Raw genomic sequence first — 24,414 nt, 5'->3', positions numbered from 1 at the left:
ACTAATGAGTCTTATTTAAGCATCGTGTATGGCCTGAATAAGCACAGATATAAACAGCTTCATATAACTTCAGTGATGTTGCTGTATGAAGTCAGTATTTCATAAATATTAATGTAAATATTAATTAATATTTACATTAATATTAATTAATGTAAATATTAATGTAAATATTATATTCAATAACAATTTCTTTGGCCTAAACTTTTTTTCCTGTATCTGAAATATATCTTGCAAATGTGGAAGCAAAAACATTCGTTTTTAGCTAATTTTGGCAGGAAATATGTATTTTGACCATCAATTTGACCATAAAACATAAAACAGACTATTTCATTGAATTTCTCATGCTGAAATGAATATAAAAAGACACATTAAACATGTTTCTATGTCAATTGGTTCCAAAGTTATGCCATTATCTCCTTTTTGACCTTGCAAGCGGCAGCTCTCTTGGATTTCGGCCTCTGGTGGAGTTAGCCCGCACTTTTGCGATGGACATCGGAGCTCATTTTTTTCTAAATATTCCAATGAACCAAAATCAATCATAAAATTTTGCTTTGCTTTCAACGGTCACGGAACCACCATTTATGACCCTACAAATACCGAAAATTTCAACATAAAATAGATTATTGAGATTTTCACAATTCCAACAGCTATATTTTCCAGAGGAAAGACAAAGAAACATTTTCGAATGGATTAGATCATTGTAAAGAGCTTGACACACAAGAAATTCTCAAGTCAGAATTGAAATGTAATTGCAGGCGATAGGAACAACAGTATACAGAACTGGGTATGGCAATCACAACAATCAAAACTTAAAATGGTGTGCCTTTTCATCAGAAGACCATAAATTACCCCCTCAAAATGATTGAATTTGTACCTTGTTCTTACCTCTGCCACCAAAGGTGGATGGAGGTGAAGTTTTTCACCCCTGCCTGTCTGATTGTTACTTTATATTTTAATTTATTTTTTTCCCTTAGTGTTTCGATCGGTTTGGTTAGTTTTTGCCAAGTATGTTGGTCTGTTGCATTTGTCTGTCTGTCTGTCACACAATTTTTGGCCACAGTTTTAAAGCAATCGTTCTGAATTTTTTTTGTGTATGTAGTTGACCGGTCAAGGACAGCAACACTTAATTTTTGTGAAGATCCAATTCCGGATCTGAGAATTGTTTCAAGCAATTCTTTACCATTGAGAGACGGGGCCAAATATACATATTGAATGATATCTCGAATAGTTGTGGACGACTTGTGATAAAACGAGGTGGGTGAGTTGGTAAGGTGACAAGAACAAGCCGATTCGGTTTGGTTGAGGTCCGGATTCAGATCTGACCTATCAGTGGGATACAAAATTTAAACTTCAGCCTCGGAGGTAGGCACTCTACCGAGTGCCGTTCCGTTTCGTCAAATGTGATTTTTCATGAGTGTGATCAACCATGAGTGATTTTTTTTTACTTGTAGAATTTTTTTTTTTTGTCAAGTATGTTGGTCAGTTGCATTTGTCTGTCTGTCGGTCTTTCTGTCATGCAATTTTTGGCCAGTTTTAAAGCAATTGTTCGGAATTTTCTTTGTACGTCGTTGACCAACCAGGGACAGCAATACTTAATTTTGGTGAAGATCCAAATTCAGATCCGGATACGAGAATTTTTTAAAGTGATTCCTCACCATTGAGAGATTGCACCAAAAACTATGTATAACATGATATCTCTAAAAGTTGTGAATGACTTGCGACAAATCGAGGTGGAAGAGTTGGCTGAGGTGACAAGAACAACCCCATTCAATTTTCGTTAAGGTCCTGATTCAGATCTGACCTATTGTTGGCACACACTCGCCTCCAGCCCAAACCACTCAAACGATTGTTCTGAAATTTTTCGGAGATGAATGTCACCGACCTTGGAATGGTCCTGCAATGAGGTTTCGTAAAATTAGGTCGACCAAAAGGGTCTACATGAACGAATCTGCAAATTTGAGCCAAATTTTCTAAAATCCTCAAATTCTTCCAATAAACTGGAAATTTTGAAATTCGGCTGAGATCAAGATATTCTAGAGGTTGCGGCATGTGTGAAAACGAAATAAAGTCACAAACTCTGGTGTCTCCAGGCGTTTATAAGCATTGCAAGGTATCCAGCAATTTGTCGGTATGATGATCAGGCATTCAATGATATGAATGAGGAAAGTGAAATTTATCATAAAAGAAATCGTTGCGGCCTGTTCCAAGTCAAGGCATTGCAGAGCAGGCCAAAATCAATGGCGAATCAAAACCCCAGCGAGGTGACCAACGATAATGTCGCCTTGATAAAGGATAATTAAACAAGGTGTAAGTTATCTTCAAAAGGTGAAAAAATTAACCCAAACACCCAATTTTCATAATGCACGACCTTGGAGTTCCCTTCATGTGCATGCAAAGTTTGGAGTTGCAACATTTCATGTTTTTGAAGTTATGGAGGAGACAGACAGACGGACATACACTGAAATTTATTTTTGAAGATTTGCGTTGTGATTATGTTGTCTGAAAGAGAGTTAAGATACGATAAATTACAGTGGTAATATGGAATCCTGTGACAAAAATCAATCGAGCTATGCCTATTTCTTGTTACCCTCCCCCATAATTTTGTTGGGAAAGCGGGAGCCATGGCTCCATCGAAATCTGCAATTTTCAGGAAGGTCACCCCAGGTTTCCACTTGGAGACAAGCATATTTGAATTCCCCAGACAGTGTTACCCATAAAACACCGAACCAAACTTTTGCACTAAAAATCTCAACTCGTGGACTACAAGAGCAGCAGAGCAGGTTTTTAGGATGTGTGACAATGAGAGTCTGAACTGATTCCAAAGGTCATGGAATCCCGTCATGTTTGTTTCAAAATCTTGTGTTCCTAACCAATCTCTCTTTGCCCCCACCTTACCTCATCACAACCAACTGCTCCGGTCTTCTCTGTCTTTTGCACCTGATAAGTAATTAAAGTTTCTTGCATGCCTTGACTCTGCAAATGGATTGGACGGCATCAGCTCACGTGTCCTAAAATCCTGCTCTGCCAATCTTGCACTTCCTCTCTTTGCCCTTTTCACACTCTCATTTACAAGAGGTAATTTTCCATCTGCTTGGAAGTCAGCCAACTTCACATAAAAAAGGTACAAAAAATGGATTCCCTGAACGACAAACCAATCACCTTGCTTCCAATCTTAAGCAAGGTCAGGAAATCCATCATCACAGATGACATAAAAAAATCCCTTTTCTCCAACAGTCTTGACTCAAATAATCAATTTGGATAAAGACCAGGTCAGCTTGCCTTGGAGATGCTGCTTTCACTCTCCCAACAATGATTGGAGGCCTTTTTGGCAAACAACATGATATCAGGGCTGTCTCTTAGGGTATATCTCGAGCTTTCAATATGGCCTGGCATCCTGCATTTCTATCCAAACTGTCTGCCTCTCGAATCCTGGGCCAACCACAGCTGAATGGAGTGCTGCTCTCCCATCTGGGCTCGCTCCCCTTACTCACATCGTGCTCAACTTGATGCTGTGGAAACCAAGGCTTTCAAGATCATTGGAATCTCTCACGATGAAGCCGAGTCAATGGGCCAATCACTTTGCTGCCACCAACAGGTCGGTGGTTTCTTTCTTCCTCTGACTCATTCCTCATCTTGCACCCTCCACATGCTTCCTCTCTCCCAGTTCTCCACAAGAAACATGCAGTGCACCAGTTGAATCTCGTTGGTTATCACCATTTGGATTTGAGGGGGTGAGAGGAAGTTCTTCGAGAACTCAAAAGCTCCATGCCCTCTTGGTGAAGGATCATGATTCACGAACCAAACTATGAAATGTCATTCTCATCTTGTCGTTCCAAGGGCTCTTTTCAAAATCTTCACTGTACCTCCGATGACCTCCACTTTCCCTGAAATGATTTATCAGGACTCAGTCAGGATTTTTTTTAATCATTCCTGCAGCTTTGACTTTCACTGGAATCATTTCAGATTTCTTCAATTTCCAAGTCCTCTTGACCTCATTTTACAGATCCTGGTATTTGTTCATGTTCCTGATTTTTGGAGCATTTAGTCCAAAAGTCATTGGGAAATGAAACCACAATCAACAATGCTGACTTTTCCTTTTTGTGTTTGAGCACCATTTCCAGACGCAATATTTTGTTTGTGATGTCGACACTTGACGGAATAATTTTGTCATGAGTGAGCATTACTTTTTCATTTTCAAGGATCGGACTTGGTTTGCATTTCCATGATTGTTCTAGGACCGGATGTTGAAATGTTTACAAATGTGCCAGTTGATTACTCAACAGATGCCGTCATGTCTTTCTGTATGCAGAATTTCTGCCAGGAGTTGTTTTTCCATCCAAAAAGGAGGTGACTGGTACACTCTGTTTCAACACAACAAAACCTGTATTCGTCCTATTGGTTCAATCGTGCAATTCTCCAAAAGGCATTGGTGTGGAGTCCTTGATGTTGAGCATTTATGATGACTCGTTCTCCATCCCAATTAATTTGACCTTCTTTGCCATTCCAAGGAGTATTCCTTGTCGATCCCTGACCTGTCCAGCTCTATTTAACATCTTCCTGCACTTTTGTCATTCTCCCATTTGTTGGAGTATATCTGCTGATATTTTTGTAGTCTTTCTTTTATTTTTCTTTCTTTGCAATCATTGGGGATGGGTTTGCTTCTGTTTTGTTTTCCTGTGTCGTATCCATCAATTGCACCTTCTTTTTAAAGTTTGCTGCTCAATGGAGTAAGGATCCCTTTTCTGGTTTGTTTTCTTGCCCATGTACAAATCTCATCTAAAAGTCTGAGCTATTCACATCCTCCGCTAGTCTGACACACGGTCTTCTGTGCACTTGGTTAAACTCCATCACACCGTCTCCTCATTCTCGTCTGGGTGAGTACAACCTCAGTTTGCATTGGTTTTTGGAAAAAAATCTGATGAATAGTTCAAGTTTCCTTGTGTTGGTGTCTAAATTGTTGATCTCGAATAGTGACCAGTTTATAATTGCATGGCTATATTAGAATACTGGCAATGTAAGTTGGGTTATAGCTTTGGTTTTGTTGGAGAGAAGAGATTGGAGAGAGGGATGACTTCAGAATTAGTCTTATTCTGCAAAGATACTCTTCGCTGATTATTTTGCACATTTTTTTGTGTTTAACCTGGAAGCCTTCTTCTGTTCTGAAGTATTTGAAGGATGCTTCATTTTCAAGTTACTGTATACCCTTTTGTGTGGATCCTCATACGTTTCTTCAAATTGCCTTTATGAGGGAAACCATCATCACATGTGGAGCATTTGTAAGGATGCTCTCCTGTGTGGATCCTTGTGTGTATTTTCAAATCGCCTTTTCGACAGAAATCTTTATCACACATGGAGCATTTGTAAGGTCGCTCTCCTGTGTGGCTCCTCATGTGTATTTTTAAATCGTCTTTTCGAGAGAACTCTTTATCACATCTGGAGCATTTGTAAGGACGCTCTCCTGTATGGATCCTCATATGTATTTTCAAATGGACTTTTTGAGAGAAACCTTTATCACAAATGGAGCATTTGTAAGGACGCTCTCCTGTGTGAATTCTCATATGTATTTTCAAATCGCCTTTTTGAGAGAAACCTTTAAGACATATGGAGCAATAGTAAGGATGCTCTCCTGTGTGGATACTCATATGCATTTTCAAATAGTCTTTTCGAGAGAAATCTTTATTACATACGGAGCATTTGTAAGGTCGCTCTCCTGTGTGGATCCTCAGATGCATTTTCAAATCGCCTTTTTGAGAGAAAGCTTTATCACATCCAGAGCATTTGTAAGGACGCTCTCCTGTGTGGATCCTCAGATGCGTTTTCAAATGGTCTTTTCGAGAGAAACCTTTATCACATATGGGGCATTTGTCAGGACGCTCTCCTGTATGGATCCTTAGATGCATTTTCAAAACACTTTTACGAGAGAAACCCTTGTCACATATGGAGCATTTAAAAGGACGCTCTCCTGTGTGGATCCTCATATGTGCATTCAAATGGCTTTTACAAGAGAAACCATCATCACATGTGGAGCATTTGAAAGGTCGCTCTCCTGTGTGGATCCTCAGATGCATTTTCAAAACACTTTTAACAGAGAAGCCCTTGTCACATATGGAGCATTTGAAAGGACACTCTCCTGTGTGGATCCTCATATGTATTTTCAAATCGCATTTTTGAGAGAAACCTTTATCACATGTGGAGCATTTGTAAGGACGCTCTCCTGTGTGGATCCTCGTGTGTATCTTCAAATCGCCTTTTTGAGAGAAACCTTTATCACATGTGGAGCATTTGTGAGGACGCTCTCCTGTGTGGATCCTCATATGTGTTTTCAAATCGCCTTTTTGAGAGAAACTTTTATCACATATGGAGCATTTGTAAGGACGCTCTCCTGTGTGGATCCTCATATGTATTTTCAAATCGCCTTTTTGAGAGAAACCTTTATCACATGTGGAGCATTTGTAAGGACGCTCTCCTGTGTGGATCCTCATGTGTATTTTCAAATGGACTTTTCGAAAGAAATCTTTATCACATATGGAGCATTTAAAAGGACGCTCTCCTGTGTGGATCCTCATATGTATTTTCAAATCGCATTTTTGAGAGAAACCTTTTTGACATATGGAGCAATTGTAAGGATGCTCTCCTGTGTGGATCCTCATATGCATTTTCAAATAGCCTTTTCGAGAGAAACCTTTATTACATACGGAGCATTTGTAAGGTCGCTCTCCTGTATGGGTCCTCAGATGCATTTTCAAATCGCCTTTTTGAGAGAAAGCTTTATCACATGCAGAGCATTTGTGAGGACGCTCTCCTGTGTGGATCCTCATATGCAGTTTCAAAGAGCCTTTTTGAGAGAAACCTTTATCACATATGGAGCATTTTTCAAGACGTTCTCCTGTATGCGTCCTCAGATGCATTTTCAAACCCCTTTTATAAGAGAAACCCTTGTCACATATGGAGCATTTGAAAGGACGCTCTCCTGTGTGGATCCTCATATGTGCATTCAAATGGCCTTTATGAGAGAATCCATCATCACATGTGGAGCATTTAAAAGGTCGCTCTCCTGCGTGGATCCTCATATGTATTTTCAAATGGCCTTTTTGAGAGAAATCTTTATCACACTTGGAGCATTTGTAAGGACGCTCTCCTGTGTGGATCCTCATATGCATTTTCAAATAGCCTTCATGAGAGAAACCCTTATCACATGTGGAACATTTGTGTGGGCGTTCTCCTCTGTGGGTCCTCATGTGTATTTTGATGTTTCTCGGTGAAGTAAATTCCACACTGCATATATTACATTTATAATGCATTTGCCTTTCGATCACATTTTTGGGTTTGTTGAATTTAATATTGATCTTTGAGCTGTTTTCACCAGATGTGCACTTGAATTTTGAAGGTTGTGAGTCTTGTTCTTGGGATTGTTTCTTCAAAATAGACATCTTCTTCACTCTCAAGCTGCTCCTGGACCTTATCTGTCGCACTGGACTCCTTGTTTGTTCTTCTAAAACAAAGAAGAAGTTATTTTACCTTTTTTGTCAAACTGAAAATGCAAAATATTAAAAGATTTAAAAAATTTGAGAAACCTTGAATTTAAAAGATGGAATGTTCATTTTGAGGGTTTCTGCTCACCTGTTGCAGAACAGACAGGACTGCCATTTGTCAAATGCACCAACATCTTCATCTTCCTTTACAGAAGCAGATCTTAAAGTTTCTGAGAAAGATAAACCTTTGTGTCTGGATTCCACATTTAGAGGACAGACATCTGAAAATAATAAAGGACATGAAGTTTAAAACACTGCAAATATCAATCTGGTCAATAGGTAGGATGCAATAGATGTCACTTCCACTCCTTAATGTTGAGCCTGAAGGCTCCTTAATGCTGCCGCAATGACAGGAGACAAATCGAGGCGTTTGATACAAATTCACACACACACACACACACACACACACACACACACACACACACACACACACACACACACACACACACACACACACACACACACACACACGGTCCGTTTTTCTGTAGACCATTTCATCCCGAGATGACCCTCAAAATTTTTCATACAGATCTGATGTGGTGTTCTGCATCTGCAATTATGACATCATGATGAAGGCACCCATGACATCATGAAAAAATCCACTCATTCCCCATGAGGGGTACTTGCTATGTGCAAAGTTTAAATTTTAAATACAGAGGTCCAAATTTTTCCGTTTTCCCAATATGGCCCCACACCATGTGACCGATGATCTCATGTGGAATGTTGTAAAGATAATTATGACGAGTTGCACCAATGGTGAAAATGTCCGCTCAATCCGACAAGCGATTGCAGAGAAAAGCACAAAAGTTCTGTGCGGAAAAAAACACACACACAAACAAACAAGCAAACAAGACGACATCATACAGAGCACGATTCTTGCAAAATCCATGAAACAAATTTGAACTCAAACATAATTGGTGGTTGAATTCAATGATCCAACATGAGACTCCTCTTCAAATTTCAAGTCAATCGGATGAAAATTGAGGATTTGAGGAATACAACCTTAGTTGTTGACCTTGGGACGATGTTGACTTCAAAAATAATTGGCTGGTTTAATTCAGTGACCTGAAACATAAATCCTCTTCAAATTTCAAGTCAATCGGAATAGTGGTGTTGGAGGAGCACAGGTGTGACAGACCAAATTTCCTTGTCAATAAATCTGGTAATTCTTCATCACAGGCTCACTCAAAGCCCGACACCCCAAGCAGTCACCTGGGTCGCTTGCCCCTAAATCCGGCCCTGGCTCCACCATCTCCATATAATAAAAATAGGCTAATGCTGTCTATCTGTCCCATCCTGAATCACAGAAACACTTCTTGGAGAGAAAAAAGTTTTAAGTGAAAGTTGATTCAAATTAATCCAAACCTGCAGGAGAACTACAATTTCTTTTCAAGCAGATAACAAATTTTAACCATGGTGGTGTATAAGGTAAAACACCGCTTCTTCGATTGCTCATGATTTTTGATTTTTCTTTAAAGAAATATGCCACGATATCTTTGCTGTTAAATATAATTATTTTGGAATTTTTCACTTAGCATCTGTTTGTGCAATAAAATGCCAGTTCATCCAATCGTTTGTGTGTAACATCACTTGCACCTGTGAAAGACACTATTAGACCACCATATTGGTCAGGTCAAAGGGGTCTACAGGGTATAAGATGGTTTTCAAAGAAAAAAAATTGTTGCAAAAGCACACTGGGTAAACCAAGTACAGCATGCCAAGTCTGAACATCATATTGTTGTGGGCCGGGGTTCGGTGGCGATAAACGACCACCAGGGGGAGCAGTAGGGTCATCTCCACCAAACACCCCGGAATTTAGGTCGTGACTCTCGGATAAGTCCGAAAGGTCACGGGTCCCTTAGCGGACAGTGGTCGCCAATATTTTGAAGGCGTGGGGTCGGGTTAATTGCCTAATTTCAATATACCAAAGTACCCAAGCCGTCAAATTACAGGGGAAGTCACACCCTCGATGGACTCCGTCGAACCAGGTCGCTCTAGAGACTTCGGTCCGGTGTAACCGAGCAGATTTACCAAAGTCAGTCAGTCCAAATGCCAACTTACGGCTCACGGCCTCCCTAATTCCCAATATGCACCGTGCTGGGCCAATGGAAGAAACATTTAACAATTTGGGGGGTTTATTTATAATGTGGGCGATAATCGGGAAGGGAGACAGAGCAGAGCTCCAACCGAATACGAGAAATGCAATTTACAAGGAACACAGGCATGTTACAGTATCTACTTACAGACGGGGCTCACGGACGGACACGCACGCGAACGCACGCACACACACTAAATGGACCCTGTGGGGTCTTCATTCGGTCCCTCAGACCAGGAGCGAAAATGCGAGCTGGGGACCAGGGCCTTGTCGGGTACCTCTCCGCCTTTTGCGGTCACACCTGACTCCAACCCACCACAGTGGATCTCAAACCCATGACCCGAAGTCCGCGGGCCCATGACCCTGGCTGCTTAGTCACCACCACCACGAGGTTCCACCCCAAAGGACCGCAGACCATGACCGAGACCAAGCCAATCGCCACGATGACTGCCGTACTCTGGTCTTGACAACCACTCAACTCTTCTTGTCAGGTCTGAGGGATTTCTTCCCCTCCCACTCGCCTCCTGATTGGACGAGGGATTCTCGGGCAACCAGTGGCCTCCCCTCATTGGTCGGGCCGAACACTCCATCTGGCTCAGGCGGAGCCTGCCCTGAGGTGATGAGCTTCCTCATTGGACAAGTGGTGGAGTCGGATCTGAGGCGATGAGTGAAGAACGAAGGAGATTTGTTGGTGTTGTGCGGCTTCAAGATGTAAAAAACCAAACTATAAAAGAAACCCGCAGTGCACACACGTCATTTCCGTTAGACATAGGGGATGTGGCCCTAATTATAAACACATACTTATCGAGATAAGTGAGCTTCGGGGACTGCTGTCTGTGTGCAAAAGGCTTCCAAATCCAGAACATTACCCACCTCCCCCCTCCCCCCCACCCTTCTGGAGACTCGTCCGGAGTCGCAAATTTTCATGTGCCATGCAGGTGTAGGTTCCCTCCCCCCCCCCCCCCCAAGTACATTTTACCGACGGATCCCCGAGTGCGACATTTGAATACATGTCTCAAAATTAATAACCTAATGGATGCGTAACTAAACTACCAGACTCACACGGACAACTTAACTAAATTGCCAGCGCTAACACAAACAGGTGGGTTGCAAAATATTTACAATTCTAACTTATCCATTTCCACGACCATGGCCCAGCACTTGTAATCTGTGGAAGGAAAAAGTCATTGGCACTAAACACACAGAGATGGGCGCATGGGCTGCACAATTGCAGTCACCATGGTGTGGCTGCATGCAGGGCAGTCCTTGCAAAACACTGGAGATGGATGGTCCTGGCACACATGGTTGAGATGGTGACACAGGGGAAATGCAACAAGGGCGAGCAGGCATGGGGTCAAGGCAAAGGCAGGCAACAAGGCATGGCAAACGTGGACCAGAGATACAGCACACTCTCACAACGGCTCATGAAGCTGGCCGACCTCTGGTCTGGTCCGAAAGGTTCTGTGGAGGGAGTGCGGTGATGCCGGCCTCTCTGAAAACGGGCTCGGACCTACCCTACTGTCTCTCCCCCCCCACCCCCCACCTATCGTGTTTGCCTGTCTTTGTCCATACCCACTCCCTTAGTTTGCAACAACAAAACAATATTTAAACCCGTTTTTATTTTTATATTTTTTATTATTTATTTTATAATTTGAAGTGTCCCAGACCCCCTTACTGTCTTTGTCTGGCTAACCTATCCTGTTCGTCTACCCCCAACCTCCTTCCTGAAGGGAATAAGGGAGAGACTAGTGTCCTGTCTCGAGGCCCAATGGAGCCTCAAAATAACCTCCACAGAGTTTAGCAATCTTCCCACAGTGAGTCTAGCGGCCTCCGGAGAGAGAAGGGATGGATGGTGTGAAGGGGTACATTTCCTATCTATTCTAGCATTTATTAAACTTTAAACTATCCCTGGGGATTTTCAACACGCCTGTCATTTGCAACCTCCTGAGTGGACGAGGGGTTCTCGGGTGACCAGTGGCCTCCCCTCATTGGTCGGGCCGAACACTCCATCTGGCTCAGGCGGAGCCTGCCCTGAGGTGATGAGCTTCCTCATTGGACAAGGGGGTGGAGTCGGAGCTGAGGCAATGAGTGAAGAAAGTGGAGCCTCAAAATAACCTCCACACTTTAAACTATCGATTCTAACGGCCTTTATGCCCGTCGCCTGTGTTTGTGTCCATTATTAATTTGGACCCTGCCCACAATTTTTTTCTGCTGCCCTTGCACAATTTCGTGGCTGGGCAGCAAGGCTCAATTGGCAGAGACTTCAGTCTGCCGAACTCAAACTACGGCACCTCTGGGCCCTGAGGCTGTCTCCGAGCCTACTTGCTCCCTATGAACGCGGGAAGTGCCCTTCCCGGCTACTCCCCCGTATATGCCCACGTGGCATCTCGGTGCTATGGGTCCCGTTTCCGACGAGCTACCTGTGCCCAGTACACCAACCCGGTCCCTTGAACCCTTGGCCGACTAATTCGGTGCCCGGGTTGCCCCCTACTCAATACGCTCATTTGAACAGCCATGCTCCCAGCCGGTCAATGAACTCTTGCATGCCTCCAAAAGCTATCGTGCCTTCGTACACCACCAACAACAGAACGACCTCCTTTTGGTAAATTTATCTAACCCACAAACTAACATGACACTGACCCCGGGGTCACTTGGGTGGGATTCACTCCTCCCCCCAATCATTCATTCGCACCATGCATTCCACATTCACTCCACTCACACACTTGGGCCCGCTGACCCACGTTCCCTCATTGTACATTTTTCACTTTTTTTTTTTAATTCATCACACTTAGAGCTACGTCCCCACCAACTAGCTCATGCCCCTGGTCATCCATTATCCTAATGCATGTACCTTTTAACTCTACTGCTAAGCTACGTCCCCACTACACATTCCATGCCCGTCCGTGTCTCTCAAAATCCATTTCTAAATCTCAGCTAAAATTCCCTTTAACTCATTCCACGGGCCCCATGAGGACTGTTCCTGCCCATTGAGGCCAGTCAATCTAACACTAACCCCATCCCACTAACAATTGCAAATATGCCCAAGGGAGGATGTTCACTACATCCTGGCTGGGGCCGTGTACTCGTAGCAAGGCCCCTCGAACCTTGCACCTCCAGGGCGGCGGTCTGTGACTCGCTCGTTCGTCCCTTCCGTCAGACGATACCTGGGGCCTTGTAGTCGCCGTGCGCATTGCAACAAGCGCTCGCCTTCGAGGGGTCCGCCATGAGAGCCAACGTGTGAGGCTCGCCCGCAACTTGCGCCGCGAGGTCCCCAGTAACGTCACCCGAGCACCGAACCTGCTCGGTTTCCCGTGCAGGCCTGCCCGAAAGTATCGTCCCGGGAACCCGCCCCACATGTTCCGCGAACAGAACACGCAGCATGCAGCACGTGATACCCCGCACACGCACCAACATGGGACACTCGCCTACATTTTAACCATCCATGAGGATGGCTTGTATCCAACATGGAGTGTTCTCGTGACGGATTGCTATCGTGTAGACGCGCGCTTGCAGGCCGTGCGTGAGATGCGCCACGGACCTCGTACTCGCCATCGTACGAACCCGGCGCTTTGAGTATGTTCTTGAAACCTCACCTCCAATGAGAGATATGATATTGTTGCGGATTTGGAAGCCTTTTGCACAGACAGACAGACAGCAGTCCCCGTAGCTCAGTCCCTGTTCCCGAAATAGCTTAACTACTTGGCTCGCTACTTATATCTCCTGTCTGGAACCGTCCGTCGTCCATTTCCATACATGCACGCCATGTTACTCACAGCACTCACACACCTTGACACATGCTCCGGGAAATTCACATCGGGGATTCGTATTACTACAAGGGGTCCCGAGGCCTCTGCCCCCCCCTAAACTCTGCATGTACCCGTTCACATCATGCACTCGCTCGACCTCGCACGGCCTGACCGGACTTACCAGGTCGCAGTCCACTTCGAGGGAGCTCATCCTCTCCCTCTGTTCCTGAGGGAGGTGATCCTGATGGTCGCACCGGGTCACAAAACATTCCCCATGCTCAACCCCATTATCCCCTCCTATCTCTACCTGTGTGCGCTCCTCTTTTGTTTCATGCAATTCGTCCCCCTCATTTGATTTCTGAGTCTCCATCATTTTTTTTCGTCGTCCCTTCTCCCTCTTTTATTATCTCTGTTATCCCCTCATATCTCACCCTACATGTTTCCCCCATTAATTACAGTGGCATCGCTCATTACCCCGACCTCACCAATCTCCAACACAGACTGAACACATTTCGCACTCCCCTCGGTTCATTCGTTCTGCCACATGGTGCCGCCATTATGACTTTCATCTCCTTCATACTCACCTGCAGGTTCAACCCCATACTCTGCATTCCACCCCTCAGTGTTTGCATATTTGCATCCATTTTGTTTTCCATCGCTTGCGCATTGCGAGTGTTCACGTCCATTTTGTTTTCCACCCGTTGCGCATTTGCATCCATCCATTTGGCTTTGCATTTGTTGCGCATCTCTTCTCATTTCCTTTTCCCCCAACCGGTTCTTGTCAAATGACCATGACGAGGCTGATTCGCCTCGGTCGGGCACGGATCCGCCAGGGGTCGAGGGGGGAATTTGACGGAGAGGGGGGTGTCATACGCCGCCCCTGCCACTCCCAATACCCCTTTTGGGTTCGACTGTGGGGAAATGTCTTCCTGCATGGAAGTGTCGTCCTGGACCATGGATTCCCCTAAACTTACTTGAAGGCGCTGTCACACCTTGACGTTTTAGCCAGCAATGTCAATGTATAAAAATGTATGTAAAACATTGGCGTACACTGAAATTTTGACGTTTTTTTAAAGTTTTGGTCATATTCATAATGTGTTGGTCGTATGCATCTCTTTTAGTAACAGGCACAGAACGTTTTGTTGTCTTATAGATAACTTATACCAACGAATGCTTAGCCTGTTGTCGGCGTTCACAACCTATGCCCAACGATAGTTTAACTTAGGCATAGCGGGCTGCACGTACCGCCAACGAACTCGTGGCATAGCCTGTTAAAAACCTGCCGCACGCCGATTTAAATCATAACCGCCTGAGAATTGGAAGTGTCAATCACGCAGTCACACCTTGACGATTTAGTCAGCGTATGCCGACCAATGAAAAATGTGTCCAAAACGCTGGCACACGTCGATTATGGTATGGGTAAGTTGTGTATACGTTAAGAGCACGCTGAAAAACGATGAAGTACGCCGTCATATTTCGTGGTACATCTAATACATCATGAAATTTCAAGCATGCTGAAAATTTTACGACGTACTCGATGTATGGCTCACAAGTTCCGCATACGCTGGTAAAAGGTTGTAGTCACGATATTCGATTGTTGACACACGTCAACACACGTTACTGGTAAGTTACTCATAAGTCGAAACACGTCGAGGTAATGTTTAGCGTACCCGAAAGTTATTTCTAACTTACAAGTAACGTGTGTCAACGATCGCGTAACGTGCCTACAATACGTTACTCATAGGTTAGAAATAAGTTTCGGGTACGCAAAACATTACCTCGATGTGTTTCGACTTATGAATAACTTTCAAGTAATGTGTGTCGACGTGTGTCAACGATCACGTAACGTGCCTACAACTTATGGCCAGCGTAGCGGAACATGTGAGTCATACGCCGGCCAAAGTTCTAAAATTTCAAGCATGAAAAAATTTGAGGCCACCACAAAGTACAACGATTAAAGCCAGCGTACTACGACGTATGGCAGTGTTTTTCAGTGTGCTCTTAATGTTATCAAAACTTACCCATAACGTATTCGACGTGTGCCAGCGTTTTAGAAAAAAAAAATTCATAAGTCGGCATTCGCTAGCTGAATTGTCAAGGTGCGACAGCACCTTTAGCCAGCTCATCTTGGCCAGCCATGGTGCATCTGAGAACAATTTAAAATTCTCATAATTTGGAGGGAACAGGGGGGGGGTTTATCTCCGTACACCCCTGATCCGAATCCTGTTAATTTTCTGGAGGCGGAGGGGTTCGAAACCCTCTCCTAAACACCAATTTGTTATGGATTCGAACCCCACAAATTTTTGATGGAGGTGGAGGAGTTCGTACCCCACTCCTGCCAACCAATTTGTTGTGGGCCGGGGTTCGGCGGCAATAAACGACCACAAGGGGGAGCAGTAGGGTCATCTCCACCGAACACCCGGAATTGAAGTCGTGACTTTCTGATAAATCCGAAAGTTCATGGGTCCCTTAGCGGACCGTGGCCGCCAACATTGACGGCGTGGGGTAGGGTTAATTGCCTAATTTGTGTGGGGTACAGTAGGTACAAGTATCACATGCCGGATGGTTTAAGCAGCATCTTTTGAGAACACAAAACTGTATAATATTAACTTCAGATATTACAGTGTGGGGTACATATTAAGGATATGTCATGTGATATTTGGAGATATACCTAAGTACCCACGTTGTCAAGTTACCAGGAAAGTTACACCCTCGACGGATTCCGTCGAACCGGGTCGCTCCAGTGACCTCGGTCCGGTGTAACCGAGCGCAATTACCAGAGTACGTCCGTCCAAACGACAACTTACGGCACACGGCCTCCCCAATTCCCAATACGCACCGTGCTGGGACAATGGAAGAAACAACAGGCAACGAACTGGAACATTTAACAATTGGGGGGTTTATTTATAATGGGGGCGATAAACGGGAAGGGAGACACAGAGCAGAGTTACAACGGAATATGAGAAATGCAATTTACAAGGAACACCGGCACTTAACAGTTTCTACTTACAGATGGGGCCCACGCACGCACGCACATGGACACGGACCCCGTGGGGTCTTTATTCGGTCCGTCAGACCAGGAGGGAAAGGAGAGCTGGGGACCAGGGCCTTCATGGGTACCTGTCTGCCTCATGCGGTCACCCCGGACTCCAACCCAACACGGTGGGTCTCGAACCCACAACCCGAAGTCCATGGGCCCATGACCCTGGCTGCTTGATCACCACCACCACCACCACCACCACCACGAGGAGCCACCACAAAGGACCGCAGACCATGACCAAGACCAAGCCAATTGCCACGATGACTGCCGTACTCTGGTCTTGACAACCACTCCACTCTTCTTGCCAGGTCCGAGGGATTTCTTCCCCTCCCACTCACCTCTTGATTGGACGAGGGGTTCTCGTACAACCAGTGGCCTCCCCTCATTGATCGGGCCGAACACTCCATCTGGCTAAGGCGGAGCCGGCCCTGAGGTGATGAGCTTCCTGATTGGACAAAGGGTGGAGGCGGAGCTGAGGTGATGAGTGAAGAACGAAGGAGATTTGTTGGCGTTGTGTGGCTTCAAGATGTAAAAAAACCAAACTATAAAAGAAACCCGCAGTGCACACACGTCATTTCCGTTAGACATAGGGGATGGGGCCCCAACTATAAACGCATACTTATCAAGATAACTGAGCTACGGGGACTGCTGTCTGTCTGTCTGTCAAAAGGCTTCCAAATCCGCAACAATATCATATCTCTCATTGGAGGTGAGGTTTCAGGAACATACTCAAAGCAGGATGACGATCACTCAAATCGTGCCAGCACGGCAGTTACAGAGGGGATGGCTAAAGAAGGAAAGAAGAAAAAAAACAACTTGGTTTTCATTCACCTTCCCGAATTTTCTGAAAACACTCCCAAAGGTTGGCAGGAAGCAGACTTAAAGTCTGTTGCAGAATTGATAGAGAGGATCAAAGGTCAAAGCAATATACATCAACAAAGAAAAAAGTCCTCTGAAGCCTGGTGTTGGCTTAATAGTTAAGGTGGCTGGGTTAAGATCTCAGGGTCTTCGGTTGTTGAGTTTGAGCCATCACGTTTGAGTCTGTCAGCCATCAAGCTCACACCAGGTGGCGTCATCCTTTCAGCCCGTCATCCTTCCAGGAATGGCAAAATGAGTACCATTGCACTGGTAATGGAGGGCACTGCATCAGCAGCACAGCCGTGCCCCCAGAAAAGGATGCAACCAGCATCCACAGGCTGACATGACAGCTAGCTCGTTTGGTTGGGCAGCCAGTTCTCGGAAGATTCTGGGTCATTCCATACTCTTTCCATTTCCTAATGATGGAGCTCCTGTGCTCTTGGAACTGTCAACACTCGAGAAATTGTTTTATACCCTTCTACAGATCGACGCCTCCTCACAATTCTATCTCGGAGTTCTCTGGACAGTTCCTTGGACTTCATGGTAGAGTTTCAGCTCTGACATGCACCGTCAACTGTGGGACCTCATAAAGAAAGGGGTGTTTCTTTCTAACTGTGGGACCTCATAAAGAAAGGGGTGTTTCTTTCTAACTGTGGGACCTCATAAAGAAAGGGGTGTTTCTTTCTAACTGTGGGACCTCATAAAGAAAGGGGTGTTTCTTTCTAACTGTGGGACCTCATAAAGAAAGGGGTGTTTCTTTCTAACTGTGAGACCTCATAAAGAAAGGGGTGTTTCTTTCTAACTGTGAGACCTCATAAAGAAAGGGGTGTTTCTTTCTAACTGTGGGACCTCATAAAGAAAGGGGTGTTTCTTTCTAACTGTGAGACCTCATAAAGAAAGGGGTGTTTCTTTCTAAATTATGTCCAATCAATTGAATTTGCCACAGGTGGACTCCAATCAAGTTTTCGAGACATCTCAAGGATGATCAAAGGAAATTGGATGCACCTGAGGTCAATTTGGAGTGCCACAGCAGAGGGGTTAAATACTGATTGACTCAAGACATTTCAGCTTTTCATTTTTAATCAATTTGTTTAAATTTCGAAAAACATGTTTTCACATTGTCATGATGGGGAATTCTGTGTAGATCGGTGACATTTTTTTTAGATTTCACCCATTTTAAATTCAGAGTAACAATAAAATGTGACAAAATTCGATGGGTGTGAATACTTTCTGAAGGCACTGGAGAGAGGTCTGATTGTTTTCAAAACAAGATCACTCCAAATGGCTTTACATAAAACCCCTCTAACACTTCAGCATGACATTCCCAACTCCACGAATGACTATAACTACTTCTTCTTCCTCTTGCATATGGCAGCTTAGCTGCCGGGGTAGCTATCACTTCTTGGAAGCGTGACTGTCACTGATGCAGTGCCCCTCCACCAGTACACACTGGTACTCATTTTGCAGACCTCGGAAGGATGACAGGCTTAGTCAACCCCCTGGTGTATTAATTCAGCGGCCAACAGGGCTTGAACTCAGGACCCTAACCCAAGCCACCACCCCAACCACCAAGCCAACACCACGCTCACTACAACAACTGCACAACTCCAATCCATCCATCCAACCATGGGGACCACACTCTGTGCAGAGTGTTGGTGCTGCCCAAGCAGTCTCTTTGGCTGTTGGGCACAATCCTGGAAGGGTCGACGACTACGATGGTCCAAATATATCCACCCTTTTGTGGACTCGGCCGTGGGATAAGTTTGGGCCAGTCTTTCATGAAATAGCTGGCCAAGCTTGACAATCAACTGAAGGCGATCAAGGAATAATCGGGGGTGTGCTTGCCCCCGCCTACTCATCCCCCGCCCCTGCCCCATTCAATTTGCTTAGCCCCGCCCAAAAAATGTAATTACCCCGGCCCCGACTCTTCACTCCCCCCCCCCCGTCTTTTGATTCCCCGCCCCACTTGTCCCCGGGCCCCCACCCCCTGTCCACCCCCTCACACTCAACTCCGCCTAATTCAACCCAGCCCCTGCCCCATTTCCCGTCTCCCGCTTTCAATTTGCTTACCTCCGCCCAAAAATTTGCTTACCTTGCCCCCGCCTCTTCACTCCCCACCCCCGTCTCTTCACCCCCCACCCCCACCTCTTCACTCCTCGCCCCCATCTCAACGAAAAGTGTTTATTCTGCTTCATAGTTGAAAGTTGACTATTGCCACTATGTGCGATGCACTCTTTCAGGTATGAAGTTTCTTTCAGTCCAATTCACAGTACTGAGAAAAACGTGACGCGACCACGAGGAGGAGCACAAAATTTGTCCTTCAGTATTAATATATAGATGGTACAATCCAAGACAACTCAAAGCTGTAATCGCTGCCAAAGGAACTTTGACAAAGTATTGACTCAGGGAGCAGAATACTTTATGTAAATTAAATATTCATCTTTCATTTTGAATGAATTTGTAAAAATTTCTAAAAACATGTTTTCAGTTTGTCATTTTGGGGCATTTTGTGTGTGTCGGTGAGAAAAAAAAATTAAATTTGATCAATTCATATATATAATTTCAGGCTGTAACACAACAAAATGTGAAAAAGTGAAGGGGTCTGAATACTTTCTGAAAGCACTGGATGGTCATGAGCTCTTTTTACTCAATCTCCCTATTATTGATGTCATCACTTCCTCTGTACATGTAGAGTGTGTTCAACACCTGGCAAGCTTTATCACTGCGTCATGAGACCAGTTCCTAAATCGCCTCAATGTTTCGAAACGAACCAATTTTATACAACCCCTTTCTGCAGCCATTCCTTCTTCCAAGACTTCTGTACAGTCCTTTGTGGGGTGAGATTTTCTTTCAGTCCATAATTTGATGAACTTTCATGGAGAAAGATGGAAGTCTGGTGATTAAATTACTGCATACTCAGGCTTCAGGTCCATTCGGATTATTGGCCAGATTTTTTTTGTTGAATCTTAAGGGGATTAAATAATGTTGGAATACAATTCTGGAGCCTTTTTGAGTCTGTGGGATTGCTCAACCAATGCGGTTTCCCCGTTTTACTTTTGACTTGTAACAGCTGTTACTTGTAACTTCTTCGAAAATCCAAAGTCAAACAGGGATTTTCGTTTCGATGCCATTGTTTCGGCACCGAAACTGCGAGGCCGACAAAGTTTATTTTCTTGAGGTCATTGCTGTATGGTATCAGGGTATCAGGCCAACAGTCCAAAACGAGGCTAAAGCAGAGAACTCTCGATTGCAGGAGGCGTGTTTTAGCTGCTTGTGTTATTTTCAGGTCAGTGTTGTGCTAGACCTGGCGAGAGTACTAACAGTAAAAGTCAGCCCGCTTTTATCGAAAGACTAATGTGTTTTCGTGTCGGATTTCAAAACAGGGGATGGAGAGATTTCGTGGTGATGACAAAAAAAAAAAAAGATCGGCGCTGAAGTAGGCGGCGACCTTTGACATTTTTTCTCTGAGTAGACAGCTGCGGGTCGCCGGTAACCGGCTTCGAAGGAAATCCAGATGAGGCAAAGGCAAGTTGTTTCAGGACATCTGCCTCACCACAAGCTTCAGTGAACCATGGGTGGGAGGAAGGGTAGGACAACTGAAGACGAGAGGGGATAAATCTGTGCCTGAGAGAGAGAACAAGATTCTATGAAAGAATTCCCAGGACGAGGTGATGTTGGAGAAAGTAGCGATGGGAGACCAGTATGGAAGTTTCATGGCTGCTTGGAGACTCTGCCAGTCAGCCTCAGTGTAATGTGACTTGACGGCGCTGAGGTGGTTCTCCAATAACAGTCAGAGAGGTCCACTTTGACAAGCACGTGGTCAAAAGAACCGATTGGAGGGGAGGAAGAACAGCAGATATTTTCAGGGAAATTTGTCAAAATCAGATCCAGAAGAGATCGAGTACCATTTGGTTGAGATCCGGGTCGGGAAGTTGACCGATTGAGTCAGTCTCAATAAATCGCAGAAGTCTATTGCTGAAGTGCCATGGCAGGTGAGAGAGGTACCCACACCTAGCCAACTGGCATGATGACAATTGAAGTCGTCACATATGAGGAAATGAGAATTCGGATGAGAGGATAGAAGTTGGTCCATGTTTTCGGATAGTGAGGTGTAAATAGAGTCATTACTGTTAGGTGGACGGTACAGTGCACATATAAACATGAGGTGGGAGTGGAGGGCATCCGTAGCGAGAGGTATTCCTAGGGGTGTGGGGGAGTGAGGTCAGTGCATGGAGAGTGAGGAATAGAGTCTTTGATGAACAGAGCAACTCCTCCACCAGGACGAGGCTCAGGTCAGTCACTCCGGAGGACAAAGTAACAGGGAGAGATACGAGGGAGTCAGAGACGTCTTCAAGGAGGAAAGTTTCTGTTAGGCAGTGGCAACCTTTGTGGAAATATCTATCAGGTTTGAGCGAAGGCGCCGGATATTTGAGATCCACACTGTTCATGAAGAGGGAGGGGAGGAGGCTTTGGGTGCAGGGGGTGAGGAGGGTAGGACAAGGTTTGAGGGGTGGGAGGTAAGGAGAGTTATTGAAAGTGTGGGGAATTGCAGAAGAGCTCGGGGAGGGGGCCGGATGAGGAGGAGGAGAAAAGGCTCTGTGGTTCTGGGTTGAGGTACAGTGGGGAGTAATAAAGGAGGGGGCAGAAGGCAGTTGAGATTGAGGAGGTAGAGTGATGAGATGGAGGCAAGAGGGCAGGGGAAGGAGGCAGCTTTGTGGATGTGAGGGGGTGAATGGAGGGCGAAGGGTGATGGGGGAGAGGTGAGGAGGGGGGGGAGTTTTTGAGAAACGTGAGAGGAAAGCTTGGAGGGGAAAGAGTGTGATGGTTGTTTTGAGAGGGAGGAGTTAGAGAGGTGAATTGGCACTGAAGTTGAAACAAAACCCACAATGGTTGATGGAAAGAGAACACTCCAAACAAATTGGTTTTATTTAATTTTCCGTTCAGAGATTCGACCAAAGACATTTCTTGAGGGAAGTAATAAAGGGGAATTAAGGGAATGGAGAGAAGAAATGCGGCAACACAAGGTTTTTTTCGACAAGGGATGAGGGAAAGGTCGAATTGAGAGAAGTCTGTTGGAATAGAAGAAGAATCGTGACGTGTGATCGTCATGGGAACCACACGTGTGGAAGAGGAAGAAGAAGCACTTTTAGATACTTGTCATGATCATTATTAATATTATTATTTTGAGAAAGATTACATCAGATGAGGTAAAGGAAAAGTTGAAGAAAACATCGTGAGGTGAACTCGGATCGGTGAACAAAGGGGGTGGAAACAGATCACGTGGTTTCGTGAGAATCACGTGGTTCTGAGAGGTGTGTATCTCATTTGATTTAGATATCAATTTGGATAAACAAGCTAATCATAAAAGGTTTCTGGTAGTTTTGTCGTTAAAAGGAAGAATGAGGTTTAATGATGTGATATAAAACGATGTGGTGAATAAAACAAAACGAGTGAAAAACACCTCATTAAATCAAACAAACAGCTCAACAAACATTCGATAAAAACACCTTTAACTTTCCTTCATTACCATCACGTGACAGAATATTATTATATATTTAAATTAACTGTTCACAGATCTTTCTCAGTGTTAAATGAGAATTCCGAAAATACCTCTTCCAGTGAGTTCCGAGGACGAGGACGAGGACGAGGACGAGGACGAGGACGAGGACGAGGACGAGGACGAGGACCTGCGTTCAAGTTCCGGTTCAAGGTTCACAGGAAAATCAACCCGGAAGTTATTAATATTATATATTTATTTTTGAGCCACAGCCTCTATAAACGACACGCACATGAACGTGGACAAAATCATTTATTTAATTAAGAAATTTAAATGTATTTCCCACAATCCTTCAGGAATTTTAGCACCAGCTCACAGAGTTGAGGGTGTTTCTGGTTCATCAGAACCCGGAAGTTCTTCGTTCTCTCTATGAACGCACATCATTCTTCTTCGTCTTTGTAATAGTCACTTCTATTGACATTTTAATCACTGATTTCCACCATCTGTATTGTTTACCCGATTCAAAGTTGTGTATTTTACGTGTTTGATTTCGTTCCGGTTTACCTTTGAGGTTTGGTTGTTTACCGGACGTGACGTCATCTGTACCACTGAACTGAAAAACTCTTTTCACCCAAACTACACACGTGGTTTCGATGAAACTTTACCACAACCTTCATCTCCCGTGATGAACCAAAGATAGTTCAGGGCACAAAGATAATCACGATCTGGGAGATCTGTGGGGGGTTTGAATGATTGTTACTCCTGATCCAGGTGAACTTCAGGTAATATTTTTTTAACATCGGAAGGATTCATGAGGTTGTTTATGTATTACGTCCACAAATCACACCTTCTCGTCGGGTCGGCGGAGGGAAGTTTGATCCAAGTCTTTTCACGAACCGGTTGGTGCCGTCGATATCTCCACAGATTGGAGGGGAGTGTGTGACGTCACGTCCTGTTTCACATGCATCCGAGGGACCACACTCACATTGATGAATCACCCTGACTGCAGCACACATGGACATTCTCTCGGCTGCAAACTCCACTGATACGTGTGTGTGTGGTGTGTGGTGTATGTGTGTGTAATTCTGTTTACTTGTCCGTCTATCTTATATAATGTTCGTCCACGTGTCTGTTTATCCATATATGTGTCTTTATCAATCTCCTGTATATACAGAACATCTGTGTCTATGTGTGATTTTATACACACACACACACACGCACACACACACATGAGCAAATACCACCCGTCGCTTCGCTGATGGTAATACGAAAGGGGGAGGGACAAAAATTGGGGGGGAGGGGTGGTGGAGATAGAGTGGGTAAAATGAAGAGGTGGAGCCATGGAGGGAAGGGAAGTGGGGAATGGGGAAGAGAAGACAGTGTGAGGTGAGAGGAAGGGAAGGCATGTGCGGTGGAGCGTTAATTATAATTCATACCATCTCATCATGATTCTCCACAGAATAACAGTGAAGATGGAAACAAAATAATGTCTGAAATCCATTTTCTATTAGTCATACTGAAAACACGGCCTGCAGACAAACTCGTGTCGGCACATGTCTGGAGACAAACCACTGTCCAGACATAAACAACACCCAGACCCGTCTGGAGGCAAACACCGCCCAGACCAGTCCGGAGGCAAGCTGGCC

General features: G+C 44.7%; 1 protein-coding gene and 1 long non-coding RNA gene across 4 annotated transcripts in view; one reads left to right on the top strand and one right to left on the bottom strand.

Annotated features, from left to right (window-relative positions):
* Positions 1 to 228: 228 nt before the first annotated feature.
* Positions 229 to 23,057, bottom strand: LOC147021228 (uncharacterized). Of its 3 annotated transcripts, none has more exons than XM_085893640.1 (3): positions 22,882 to 23,057; positions 7,621 to 7,702; positions 229 to 7,492 (listed from the first exon to the last, which is right to left on the bottom strand). In XM_085893640.1, the coding sequence occupies exons 2-3, from the start codon at positions 7,670 to 7,672 to the stop codon at positions 5,187 to 5,189; spliced, it is 2,358 nt and encodes a 785-aa protein (XP_085749766.1). In that variant the 5' UTR covers positions 7,673 to 7,702; positions 22,882 to 23,057; the 3' UTR covers positions 229 to 5,186. The 3 variants fall into 3 exon arrangements, with proteins under 3 accessions (XP_085749766.1, XP_085749767.1, XP_085749765.1); XM_085893641.1 differs by having other exon boundaries at positions 229 to 7,489; positions 7,621 to 7,753; positions 22,882 to 23,055; XM_085893639.1 differs by having other exon boundaries at positions 7,621 to 7,753; positions 22,882 to 23,050.
* LOC147021226 (uncharacterized) overlaps positions 22,233 to 24,414 on the top strand; it is a 46,792-nt gene continuing 44,610 nt past the window's right edge. Inside the window, exon 1 of the long non-coding RNA XR_015061336.1 lies at positions 22,233 to 22,583. This is a non-coding gene — a long non-coding RNA (uncharacterized LOC147021226). The remainder of the gene's footprint in view (positions 22,584 to 24,414) is intronic.

The sequence above is a fragment of the Eptatretus burgeri genome, chromosome 8, assembly GCF_056783735.1.
Source record: "Eptatretus burgeri isolate ZD-2024b chromosome 8, Ebu_testis_v1, whole genome shotgun sequence".
In the NCBI taxonomy this organism is placed as follows: domain Eukaryota; kingdom Metazoa; phylum Chordata; class Myxini; order Myxiniformes; family Myxinidae; genus Eptatretus; species Eptatretus burgeri.
Note: the sequence above shows the minus strand (reverse complement) of the source record. Positions and strands in the feature narration are given on the sequence as shown.

Bases quoted from the DNA above. Each gene is read 5' to 3' on its own strand.
- LOC147021228 (XM_085893640.1), bottom strand. From the start codon at position 7,672: ATGAAGATGTTGGTGCATTTGACAAATGGCAGTCCTGTCTGTTCTGCA. The intron at 7,493-7,620 runs GTGAGCAGAAAC...TCTTTGTTTTAG, and splicing joins TCCTGTCTGTTCTGCAACAG to AAGAACAAACAAGGAGTCCA.